This window comes from Mus musculus, chromosome 15 (assembly GCF_000001635.26).
Source record: "Mus musculus strain C57BL/6J chromosome 15, GRCm38.p6 C57BL/6J".
Taxonomy (NCBI): Eukaryota; Metazoa; Chordata; class Mammalia; order Rodentia; family Muridae; genus Mus; species Mus musculus.
Window position 1 is genome coordinate 66,841,168 of NC_000081.6, and position 13,136 is coordinate 66,854,303.

Sequence of the window (13,136 nt, forward strand, 5' to 3'; positions counted from 1 at the left end):
CCAGAATTTGCCTTCTTCTCATGAAGTAGAAAGGCAATGAAAGGGTGTGGGCCCCCACACAAAGGAGCCTTAAGAAGTGTATACCTTTAGTATTTACAGTAGCAGAGAGAGGGGAGAAGGTGATACACAATGCAGCAAAGAGAGAGAATGAGGCACACAATGCCTCAAACAAAGGAAAACACTAGCATGCACACAGTTCTAGAAGAGCATCAAGAGTGTGGACTCTGTGTTAGTTTCAGAGGGGCCACAGGCTGCATGGCCTTGGAACAGCAGAAATGTATTGTCCCTAGTTTGGGAGGTCTGAAAGCTCAAGTGTAGATGTCAGCAGGGCTGAAATCCTCCACAGGTTTGGAAAGGGTATGCCTGGTCTTTCTAGTTTCTGGTTACCTCAGGGATTGCTTACCAGCAAAAGGCAGTCTTCTTTTTGTTTCTCATCATTTAGTAACCCTTGTGTGTGTTTGTCCATGTGTCCAAATCCCCCTTCTTGCAATGACATCAGTCCTGTTTGCTCAGAGTGCATCCTAACAACCTCAGGTTAGCTCAGTCTAAAGAAAGATTCTCCTCAAACATGGCCCCATTCTGAAGTACTGAGGTGAGAATTGCAATGTCTCTGCTGGAAGGGACACTCCAAGAGCATTGTCTTCCCATAGATCATAGAGTTCTGTACCGGAGGCTTCTGCTATCAAGGATCTGAACTAAATAGTCCTTCAGGGAAAGACTCAACTGCACCCTCTGTCTCCCAGGGTGGCCATAGCTTCTTTCTGCTGATTGACCTCTGTCTGTCCCACTGAGGACTTACAGACAGGTCCCTTGTGATGATCATGGGAACTTACATGCTGGGCCAGATTCTAAAAGGTCCTCATGGCTCTAAATACCTCAGTCTAAGACTCTGTGTTCAAGGAAGGACTTGATAGGTGCTCCCAACACTGAATGAAGCCAGAAGCCAAGCTGCTGCTCATGACAGGAGGGATACAAGCCTGCATTTCTAGTATATAGGCTGGTTCTGTTGTTTGGAGAAAATAAGTGGTGAGTCTGGAGGACAGCCTACCCTGGGATCCATGGAACTTGGATACCAGACCCCAGTGAGTTCAGTATTAGGTGGGCTCTCTCTTGGTCTACCCACAGTCTGAACTCTGTAATCCTCAATGTTGTCTCATCATTTCCAGAGGAAAGACACCGAGGCATCTGAGGTAAGGTGGCTACACACCACAGAAGCTTTTAGTGCCTGAGTGACAGGCAGGGACTCCAGATTCTACTTAGAAACATGCCCTTGTCTCTTATCAGCTAGTGACCTGAGACAAGCCACATGGGCTCCTTGGTGACTCAGTTTCTTCATCTGGACAAGGCGCACAGGAACAGAGCCTTTCTCAGGGCCACTTAGTAATAGGTCTGTGTATAGACCAGGACCTAGATAACTAGACCACAGGATCCCCACTATTCTTAGCTATCAGAACACATTCTTGACAATCTCCATGCTCCCCTGTCATGACAGTCACAATGTGGAACCATCAGTAGAGTAGTCACTGCATTTACTGAGCAGATCAACAAAAGGACACAATATTACTGGCAAGCTTTCTTTCTCTTTTTTCTGCTGCAAATCTCTTTCTCTCTCTCTCTCTCTCTCTCTCTCTCTCTCTCTCTCTCTCTCTCTCTCTCTCTCTCTCTCTCTGTGTGTGTGTGTGTATGTGTGTGTGTGTGTGTGTGTGTGTGTGTGTGTGTGAGAGAGAGAGAGAGAGAGAGAGAGAGAACGATCTTCTTTCTCTCTCAACCCCTCCCATTATCTTTGCCCCTCTCTCTCCATTTCCTTCCCTCCTCTCTGTCTGCCCTGGAGCTGTCTGTTCTCTCATTTTATTTCTGGCTTTGGTCTACACCCGCGTGTGTGTGTATGTGTGTGTGTGTGTGTGTGTGTGTGTGTGTGTGTGTGTTGCATTCCCTGCTGTCTGTCTCATGCCTCTGTTGAGTTAGCACACAGAAGCTTTCCTGGCAAGTGTAGTAAGCAGAAACCATGCCACCCCTTCCTTATAGAGCACTGCTCAGATGTCACAAAATGACAGTGTGACACTCTCATGCACTCATCATGGATAAGCTGTCCTGCCTGCTGAGGGCAGGAGAGTTGTACTGTTGGGGCAAGGGCAGAGAATTCAAAACCCTCAGAGTGATAAAAATGCCTCCTATCCAGAGTCAAAGATCAAAAGACATCTCTTAGGCCTTTATTTTGCCAGCATAGAATTAAAAGCCCAGGGAAGTGACTGGAAGAGTTCTTGTCACACAACCAGCAGCCTGGACCCTCACCCATCTTCAAGGTCTCTTCTGTTCTCTTTCAACTGCATCTACTTCAGCCAAAACTAGTGTGCATAGGTCTATACTATGCTAAGTCTATACTAGCTGTACAGCCTTGAACAACTCACTTAGCTTTTCTGGGCCTCCTGGGAATATCTGTGTCACAAAGATGCTGAGAGGGTGATGGAGACAGAACCTATGAAAAATTTGTTCTAAGGCTTTATATGTTCTGATGATGGGCATGCATACACACACACACACACACACACACACACACAGCAGATTTTGAGTGCCAAGACTGTAGATTGAGGCATATTCTCCATGGCTTTCGTGCTGTCTCTTCCTCTTTTTTGTCTGTTTTACCTGAGCAAGCTCACTTGCATTGATGTTCCCACCTGTGAAGTAGGTATTATTTTTTTCCAGTTTATCTTTGGAGTATGAGGACTATAGATAATATATGTTCAATATCCAGCCTCCTGCTGACCTTTAATGTTTAATAATTAGCATTAGTTTATTTTAAGGAATAAATAAAACTCTGCTAGGAAATAAAGTAAGTAGAAAGACTTGAGAAGGCACCCACATTCCTTTTTAGACACTGCCCAGCTGTGGGAAACAGAACTGTAAATCTCATCCTTGAGATGTTTTGAACATTTCTGGTCTGTATTCTAGACACTTCTGTGCATTCCAGTGGCCCTGCCCATTCCAGATTCAAAATGCAGTCTCTTCAGCTGGCTATGTTGGTGACTTTGCAAGAACTGACAAACCAAAGAAAAAAATTATAGGGCTGGATTCTTGAACTGGGTCCAGAGGCCCAGCCACATCCTGTGTGATCATTAAGATTATCTCTGAGGGTGGATGAAAGCCAGTCACTCCTGGCATTGCCCATCCCTTCCCATGATGTTCTGTTCACAATCCTCTTCAACACTGACAAGACAGATACCTGCCTGATAGCAGGCAGACAACACAGAGCATGCCCACCAGCAGTATGTGAGTTCAGGTAACTAAGTCAGCAGTGCCAGGAGGGAAGAGCACTAAGAGCCCTCAGCAGAGGAGAGGGCTTGATGGAGAGGGAGTAGTGCTAGTACAGTAGTGAACAGTGAGTCAATCTGCCTCCCCCCAAAAATGGTTGTCAAGTGCCAGGGCCTATGCATCTATGGATAAAGAAGGCTGGAAGCTGCAGTGTATTGAAGTTGAGGATACTGGATGGATGGGTGGGGAAGATAGACAGGTCTTATCATTTTCATAGGCATTTGTCCAGTGTGACAGAAATATCATCTAACTTGATGTTTTTTTCTTCAAAGACATGTCATCTAGAATGACCTTTCTATTCACACCTGAAAACATGGCTCACATAATGTAACAGAATAAAATTCCCATTTTCCAATATCGTATCGTGGTCAGTTAATCAGAAAGATCTGTACTAGGTGAGCTTGTGAGAAGCCATCAGAGCAGCTCAGATCTAAGGCATATATTTTCACTTTGAACCTGTGCATCTATTTTTATTTCTCTCTCTCTCTCTCTCTCTCTCTGGTTTTTTTTTTTTTTTTTTTTTGAGACAGGGTTTGTCTATGTAGTCCTCGCTGTCCTGGAACCCACTCTGTAGCCCAGGCTGGCCTCGAACTCAGAAATCTGCCTGCCTCTGCCTCCCAAGTGCTGGGATTAAAGGCATGCACAACTACTGCCCGGCCAATCCCTTCTTGCTCTATCTCAAAGTTAGAGAAAATGCTGTTTCAGGTCTCCCTCTGAATTTGCTGCAAAACTGTAAGTGTAACATGTCTTCCACAGTTTGATTCCTGGTCTGGGTCTCTTGAAAGTGGATTATGTACATGATAGACAATAAGTTTAGTGACCCTCTACAGTAGCTCTCGGCAGATACTGACCTAGTCTGAATGCAGAGAAAGTGTGTGGCCTGGACAGTTCTGCTTTGTACTGTTGACTCTTTATGGAAGGAGCCAGATATCCAGTTTAATCCAGCCAATCAGCTAGAAGCTGTGACTGTTCCACCAAAAAGTGTACCATCAGTTCTGCTGGGCTCTGGGGAAGTCAGAAACACTGCTGCACTGTGGGTAATTTCTGAGACACAGTTCCCTCCAGGGCACCGTGTCTGTAAGGACTTCCCCTGGGGAATGGATGGGACTGGAGTATGTGTGGTAAAAGGGAAGCTCAAATTTAATGGGCTGCGCAGGAACACATGTGGTCCGTGAGGCCCGTGGTGACATCTTGACCCCTTCAGCAGGAGAAGCTGTGCTTTCTTAGATCAGACTTGACCAAAAAGAGGCACTCACACCCTGGCAGGAGCTGAGTACTTGAAAAGTGTCTCAAAAGGAAGGAAAGAGGCCATGGAAGCAAGACTTCTACTCCTTCCTTTCTCTGGTTTCCTTCAGAGGAAGGTCAATAGTCTGGGGTATGCTTAATGGGTGTCAGGTCAACATGCTTTCTCTCACAGATGGAACGTCAAGATCTCTGCGGTCATAGACTCAGCCCTGAGCCTGTCACATGGTTAGGGTATAGTGGGCCCTTCCCTGTGTTGCCTCCTTACCCTGTCATCAGAAGGATGATGACTTGAGCACACAAACTGTCTGAAATGCCATCACTAGCTCCCCTTCACTCCCCTCTTGGCTGGATGAGAGCCCAGCTCAGCCACTTTCCAGCTGAGCCATTGTTTGGAGCTCTTTGGGGACAGCCCCTGATACTGCTTCCTGCTGAGCTGCGTGGGTTGTGACTCCTGGAAGTGGAGCTCATGTCTGAAGTCAGCAGTGGGCAGACCTTCAGTATGACCACACTTTGGCTCCCTGGAAGAGCTTGTGTTGAACAGGGCTGAATGGTAAAGTCAAAGGTCTCAAGTGAACAAAGCTGGATTCTCTCCTTACTGGACAGCAGTGTGGTGGCTTTACCTAAGCTCATGGCCATGGTCAAAGACTCTTTTTTTGGCTTGGACACAGCCCAAATTCCCCAGCTTTTCCTGATCTGTAATTCCGTACACAGATCTTATCTACTCTCAGGAGCCTGATGCACACCAGCAAGCCTGTCATCTGTGATGCTTTGGATTCTTCTAGAATAGGAAAATGGCTCCTTTTGATTCTCAACAAGGCACATTTGCAGTATGGGTCCAAGGCCTATGGGCATATTGCCTACTAGAGATGCACTTCAGTGACATGTATTTATTGAACATCTATCAAGTGTCAGGTGCTAGGGTGGACTACATAGACAAAAGTTAGCCTTGAGGATCTACAATGGTACAACTTACAGATAAAGGACCAGTGTACAAGAGAGACTTGAAGCACACCACTCTTTATGATGTTACTCATTGAATAACATACAAACATCCAGTGGAAATATAGGTATTGTTGCTGGAATAGGGTCAAAGCATCATTCTGAAATTTCTCAGGTCATCATTTCTCAGCAACAGGTGAACCTCAGCCACCACATGTGCCATAGGTCTGCCCAGACCAGGTTGTCCCCTAGATATAGGCCAAGTGGGAAGTCGCACTAAACAGGAATCCTACGCATGGTATGAAGTGTGAGGAGTCTGCTTTAGTTGGAGGACTGTTAGGTTTTGGCTTGGTTATCACCTCATACCTCTTGCCTCTCTTTCCCTGTTTCTTCAGCCTAGAATTGCTGGCAGATGTTCAATATGCTTTTGGACTGCCCTTCTACTCTGCCTACCAGGGCCAGTTTTCAACGGAGGAGCAGAGCCTGTCCCTGAAAGTCATGCAGTATTTCTCCAACTTCATCAGATCAGGGTATGTGGCCCACTGCTCTCCTGAACCCTATCACGTGTTCCCTCCTATTCCCATCCCTGAATACAAAGGTCACATTTTTTTCTTAACCAGTCAACTCACCTTGGCCACAAAAGCTGCCATTCTCTGCTACCTTTTCCTTGTCTTAGCCTCCCTGTTTCTAACCAAACAATGTGTAGATAAATTATAAAGAAAGCTTCCCGCTTGGGTCTTTCCTTGCTCAGACACACTGGTGTCACTAGGCCAAGTTTTTTTTGTTTTTTTTTTTTTTTTTTTTTTTTGCCTTTGTACTGTTACTTGGGGCCAGCTAAGTTATGTGTATGTGTGTATTCTGTAGGATGACTGACAGTGTTCCTGGACTCTGTCCACTGAATACCAACAGTTTCTATGCTGTTTACTTTACAAACAAAACTAAAGTACCTGGCAAACAGCTTATAGAAAGCAAGGCCTATTTGAGGTCCTAGTTCCAAATGGTTTACCCTTGGTTGCTTTCCATTCTGGACAGTACATCAGGGCAGCAGAGGTGTATGAGAGGAGATTCATTACCTCATGGGGGACAGGAAAGAGAGAGAAGGGGGGTCAGGAGGTACAAACCACCTAATCCTTCCTGAGTCCATTCCCACTGGATGATTTCTGCCATGATGCTTTACCTCCTGAAGATCCAAAATATTTCACGACAGTCCCACCATCTGGGAACCAAGCATCTGGGTAACATTTTAACATTCAAAACTGAACACCCAATCCTGTTCTAATTATAAAAATCAAAACTGTCTCTGGCAGCCAGGCATGACAGTATCACCTGTCATTCCAGCCCACAGGCTGATGCAGGAGGACTGGGATTTCCAGGCTAACCTGATCTACATGGGAAGACCCAGTCTCAAAAACTAAAATATTTTTAGAAAGTCTCCAAGCATTGCCCAGTGTCCCCAGGAGGGGAGACCAATGGGAGTAAAGCCATTCAGTGCCTCATGGATGTCAGCTGTGGTGTGCCATCTTGGCATTCTGGAACTCCTCTAGCTCCCACCTCCTCCCCAACAGCCTCTGACCCAGTCCCGTGATACTCCATTCCCCAGATATGAGGTTCTCCCCAACTCGTGGTAGTTTCTCTACTTCCTTGATCTCTTTGTATTTCCTAGAACTTTTAGTTCCTCAGGGAAGAGAGAACCATCCTGGCATAGCTACAAGCTAATAACAACCTCCCACGGTAAAAGCAAATGTGCTTCAAAGCAGAGCAAATAAAGATTTATGAAGTTTGCTGTGGACATTGAAGAGAAAGGAACATTTCTTCTTGTTAGTGTTTTAAAAACTGTTTTCCTAAGGGAGCAGCAATCATACCAGACCCTCAGGCCATTCAGATGAGCTAAGAGCAGTTACTCTGGTAAGTGGGCAATCTGAGCCAAGGCAGGTGGTGAGGATGTACTCTTGCTATGAGGGTGAGGGCTAGTGGGATGGGGCATCAGCTTTAGTGAGTAAAATGAACCATAATGAAGGCATCTGGAATACAGAGATAGCATAATGTCCTCAAGACACTTCAGGAAGAGTGAGCCAACAATGGACCTAATGAATTCCCATCCTTATTGGAAGCAGAGAAACTGCTACCTTGCTAGCTGATATTTGCCCTTGGGTTCATGCAGCCTAAAGAAAGGCACTCACTTTTCCCTGGAGAGCTTCATGGGAAGGTTGCTTTGAGGGGAAATGGCAGTTTTCTCCCCATGAGTAGAGAGTGATTCATGTTTTATATTCTCAACTCTGCTCTGAGATTCTGAGGCCAGATGACTGTTGACAAAACAAACTGCCATGGAGTCCTATGGCCTGAAGATAAATCTGCTGTTTTGATTTCTCTGGGAGGCTATGTTACCTCCTTCATGGGACCTTAGTGTAAGAATTGCAAGGTGCCTCTGATGCACCTTCTTATCCAGAGCGTGAATAAGCAAGGGCCTTTCAGAACCTAAGGATGTCATCCAAATCAAAGGATACCAGAGTAAAAGGGGGTAGCACTAAGCATTCAGAAAGATAGGGCCACGTTAGCTTCTGAGTAGTGCCAGTGAGTCATGAATTGGATATGATCTGTTAGTGGTGATTTCAGAGAGTTTTTGTGGCCCAGTGCTTTATAATACCCAGCTAAACTTCCCACTGGAAGCTGGACCAATGAGTTCCCATCTGGAACTCAAAGTTGGATGATTTGCCCTTGAAGACCATATGACATGATAACAAGTGTTTAAAAGAAAAATGTTTTTCTTCTCATTTCCCTAGAAATCCTAACTACCCACATGAGTTCTCAAGGAAGGCAGCTGAGTTTGCCACACCTTGGCCAGACTTTATTCCTGGAGCTGGAGGAGAGAGCTACAAGGAGCTCAGCGCCCAGCTTCCCAATCGGCAGGGCCTCAAACAAGCTGACTGCTCCTTCTGGTCCAAGTACATCCAGACTCTGAAGGATGCAGGTAGTAGTGCCCTGGGGACAAGAATTTGGGAGTGGTGTTGGATTCAGAACCTACTGATTAGCTTTGTGTTGGCTTACACTGTGTATATGGAGGCCACCAGGGCACTGGGTACTAGAGGCATAGCCCCTTTTCATGAGATGCTCACAGTCCAAGGCTTTTTTGCTGCCAAAAGCCTACTGTTATGATGTGAGGCCATGCATGAGGAGGAAGAGTGAGGCTCAAGGAAAGGACATTGGACAGGATGGAGGGGCAAGTGAAAGTTGAGTGATGAATGTCAGCCAGCTTCTAGTCAGTAGCACTGGTGCAGAAAGAGAAGCCCTTGCAGGGCTGAATGGAAAATCACAGAGAACAGGAAGTAGTGAGGTACAAGCCAGCATTCTCACCTCCTGCTGCTGGGCTTAAAGGATAAAATGGGCCACAGTGAGCCATGGAGAATATAAAAACAATAGGGCATCCTTAAGAAACTTCCAAGAGAATAAGGGAAAAAATGACGCAACCCAGTGAATGTCTTTCCTCCTTCCTGTCACTGGAGTGGATGGCTGTACCCATGGGCCTGAAGGGTTCCCAGAGGAGAGATGATTTGTGGAAGGGTCTAGAATGTCAGTTCATCAGGCAGAGAGGGAAAGACAGTATATCAGAGAAGAGACTTTTCTCTGAAGTGTTTAGACTATCAACTCTACTTTTAGGATCAAGACCAAGTAAGTGCCTTGACATCCACAAGTATTGCTATACCCTTAGCATATCCCTGCATCCTGGGAATGAATCTGATATCTCTGGGGAAATGCTAGGGAATGAATTTGGGCCTTTGACTCTTACCAAAGGATCAGTTCTTGACCAACTTGCCCTCCGTTCTGTTTCAGATGGAGCCAAGGATGCACAGTTAACCAAGAGTGAAGAGGAAGACTTGGAAGTTGGACCTGGATTAGAAGAAGACCTCTCAGGCTCACTGGAGCCTGTCCCCAAGAGCTACAGCAAATGACCAACCCTGAGACCTCCCATCTTCCCTGCCAGTTCCATCCTGAACTGCCTGTCATGGTGATTTTACTATATATAGCAACCATTTGCTTTCAATAAAGTATATGCATACAACAAAGCACTGATTATTCTGTGATGTGACACCAAAGCATTTCTTGGTGACACCACACCAGGTGCCAATGTAAATCTTCTTGACATTTGGATCCCAGGTTACTGGATTGTCATCAGTGAGAAAGCTAGGTTTCTGTCTGAGAGAGACAGTCAGGCGAATAGAAAACTGTGCCACAGAAAATGAGCTTCTGGCAAAGGCACAAACTCCACAGACAGTTGCATCTAAGGAAAGGCAAGTTCCAGAATGCAAACAGGAGAAAACTAGGTCTAGGGTAGCAGTATAGCAAGAGACAAGGTCTGAGCCTGTATGTGATAGTAGAGATGGTAGACTCTCTCTTCTCTCTTCTCTCTTCTCTCTCTCTCTCTCTCTCTCTTTCTCTCTCTCTCTCTCTCTCTCTCTCTCTCTCTCTCTCTCTCTCTCTCTTGCTCGCTCTCTCTCGCTCACACACACACACACACACACACACACACACACACACACACACCACACAGGCTAAGTTGGAACAGGTGGAATTCGTTAGCACTCTCTGTCATTTACATGGCACATCATAAAATGTGTTTACACCCATCATCTCACTTGAGTTGAGATCAAACTCAGTGATGCTTTGTAGATTGGATGGGGCTCAGCAAGGCTAGGGGAGTGTTTGGATTCATAAATGAATAGGGGAGGGAGATGGAGTATAACTAGTCCCCTGCCTTAAGTGGGACTCTGAAGCAGACAGCCCAACATGTTTAAATGGCTTAGGGCAAGTCCTTTGGCTAAATGGCTTCCAGCCTTGGCTTTTGTTAGACTTAACTGAGGACTTTTGCAACTCCAGGTACCCTCATTATACCAGGGCCACATCAGGGATGAATTACATAATTTTTAGGGGGTAGGCCCAGACATTCAGGGACATCAGTGTACTCGGGAGTGTCACTCTCTCTCACTCTCACTGACCTTTGGTTTCTTTGTCTGCACAATGAGTCACCAGAATACTTGTCACTTCAGATGTCAAAGAACAAAAACAAAAGCTGAATCCTAAGAACTGTGCATTATTCAGAAGCCAGCAAACTGAGGAGACAGTGGACTAACGTCATAAAAATCTGTCTTCTCTCATTTCCAGCCAGCAGGTTGTATAGGGAAAAGGGAGAGCTGGGGACAAAGGTAACCAATTGCTCTGGAGCTCAGTCCCCCTCCTTCAGGTGGTGAGCCACATCTCTGAGACTGCAGATGCCTATGTCTCCCTTGCCTGCTCTCTTCCTATTAGAGATTCATATCCATGTGAGGGTTCAGACACATCTTGAAATGTTCAGTTGGTTTCTGCTGGTATTAGCCTAGTTCTCTCTCAGGGGCATCTGGGCTCGGAGGGAAACTAAAACAAACCCTTAACAGGGAACCGCTAAGCCATGAATAATATGTATACGTGACTTCCTTTCTACAACATGAAGTACCCAAGGGAGACTTTCTGGGGCCTGTGCCCTTGATGGAGGCCTACTTTTTCTGTGCCACTGTCAACTGTTTACCTGGCTTTCTTTCCCAGAGAGATGAGACTCCACTTTCTCGAGTACTCAACACAGGTCCCAGTGCAGGATGGGTGTTCTTTATAACAGCAAATATGAAAGTTCTACCAGCAGATGAATCAATTACACTTATGGGGTGAACAATATTTACAAAGGTATAAAATGGAAGGACTTTTAATCTCCTCACTACTTTCCGTTTGCAATAAGGACTATAGTGTCCCCTCTGAGGCTGTGGCAGCCTGATCCCTGGAACTTAAGGCAGCATGTAGAGTTATAGTTGCTAATCAGCCAGCTTTAAATAGCTCAGAATCACTTTTGTGGATCCACTGTCGTCATTAAGAGTCATTCAAAGTAGGCTGAGAAGGCTAAGGAGGATCTGAGAGAACACGACATGGCAAGAACTTGCCTCTCAGCATCTCTAGTTTTTAAGATGTAAGGAAAGGGATGTGTACCAGGGAATGTGTGCAGTGCCTAGAGATTGGAAAAAGCAAGGGGATGATGACTCTCCACCAGAGCCTCTAGAATGGAGTCCACCCTGATAACACAGTTTCAGCCCATTGGATAATCATGTTGGGCTTCTCACCTATAGAATTATAAACCACTGGACCCAAAAGTTGGTAATAATTGGTATAGCAGCTATCAAAAGCTTACACATCATTAGGCCTGTTCAAATATATATCTTCTCCTGCCCTTGACCAAGACACAAGCATGGTTAGTGCATTGTTTTCCTGCTAATAAAAAGCCTTCCATAGCATTGCCCTTTGAAAATGGATGGCTCCAATCCTGCCACCTGGTTGGACTGAGGGATGGGCCACAAGGGTGACACTTTGATGCTGCTAATGAGCCCTGTATGTGTGTAGTGGGCACTGCAGAATGATATCTGCTATTGTGTTCCCATTCTTTACAACCTGAGGTAGAAAGCATTCTGCTACAGTAACAACGTCTGTTTGGCAGATTGTCCTGCTAATTGTAGGAATTATTTCATGGGACCAGGGAAGCATGACACAGTGTTTCTAGGTTCTTGATGTTAATAATAGATTTTGGCACCTCCTATGTACCAGTCCATGTGAAAAATAAAGAAGAGAGACTTTAAAAGACAGGCCATCAAATCTCTGTCCCATGGTGGCCCTGGAAAAACTTGAACAGCAAACATACAATAGTCAGGATGTTCGGGATACAGGGACCCAAGTCTCTGTAGAGAAAAGAGCCAGGCAGCGGACCACCCGGCATCTGGTCAACCTGCGGGAGCAGTTACAGAGCTAGGACCTCCAGACTCTGCATTCTGCAGTTTCTCAGAAACTGATGTCATGGAAGTTGTGTAACCCACCCCTATGAGCAAGAAGACAAGACTCAGCAAGGCAGGTGAATGTAGGGAAAGGCTTATCAAACTGTTACTCCACTTGACTTGAGCTATGAGCACACCCCTCTCAATGGGCCTAGCAACCTGCCATCAATACAGGTCCCACATTTGCCTAGGTACCTCCCTGGGTACCTGCTCTAAACCATGGAAAGAATCCGCTCCCCTCCACAAGCCCTCCCTGTTACTAGTGGAACATATACTGAAACATATTCCAGGAACTGACCTGGTATACGCAAGCAATAAGGCAAAGCTGTGTCCTCAACTGGTTAGAGAGACCGTCCTGTTCACCGTCTTATTATGGAGCATAATGGATGTATATATTACTAAAATCGAATGCATTCTGAAAGGAACATGTTCAATAAAGAAATTATTTCATGACCTGATCTGCAGAGAGCCAACCAAACTATCTCATCTCTCAGCAACCAAACCCCTGCCCCTCTTCAACATCGTAGAAGGAAAATTCAAACTTCATTTGAGGACCATTGTCACTCTTGATAATGTATTTTTGGACCTGTCCCATGGCTTTGCCTTTATGTAGTTTCTTACTTCTTTGCAATCTGTGTGGCCATTTATTCCATTCTTAAATAAAAGGCCATGAATCTGGAAATACCCAAGCCATCCCCTGGTCAGCTGAGCGCTGAAGGACTCTCAAACCCTGGTCTTTAGCTGAAATGGTCAGAGGGCAAGTCACAGAACAACCCCAGGTTAAGTTCACACAAAGGTCATGAA

The 13,136-nt window shown here is 45.6% G+C and overlaps 1 protein-coding gene across 2 annotated transcripts in view; it reads left to right on the top strand.

The window, feature by feature from the left end:
* The window catches only part of Tg (thyroglobulin), a 179,968-nt gene extending 170,414 nt beyond the window's left edge, over window positions 1–9,554 (top strand). Inside the window, exons 46-48 of one of the 2 annotated variants that reach the window (XM_006520745.3) lie at window positions 5,889–6,023; window positions 8,274–8,464; window positions 9,322–9,554. In XM_006520745.3, the coding sequence (XP_006520808.2) occupies window positions 5,889–6,023; window positions 8,274–8,464; window positions 9,322–9,440 (445 nt within the window). In that variant the 3' untranslated portion in view covers window positions 9,441–9,554. The remainder of the gene's footprint in view (window positions 1–5,888; window positions 6,024–8,273; window positions 8,465–9,321) is intronic. The other variant, NM_009375.2, reaches the window with a different exon arrangement.
* Window positions 9,555–13,136: the final 3,582 nt, after the last annotated feature.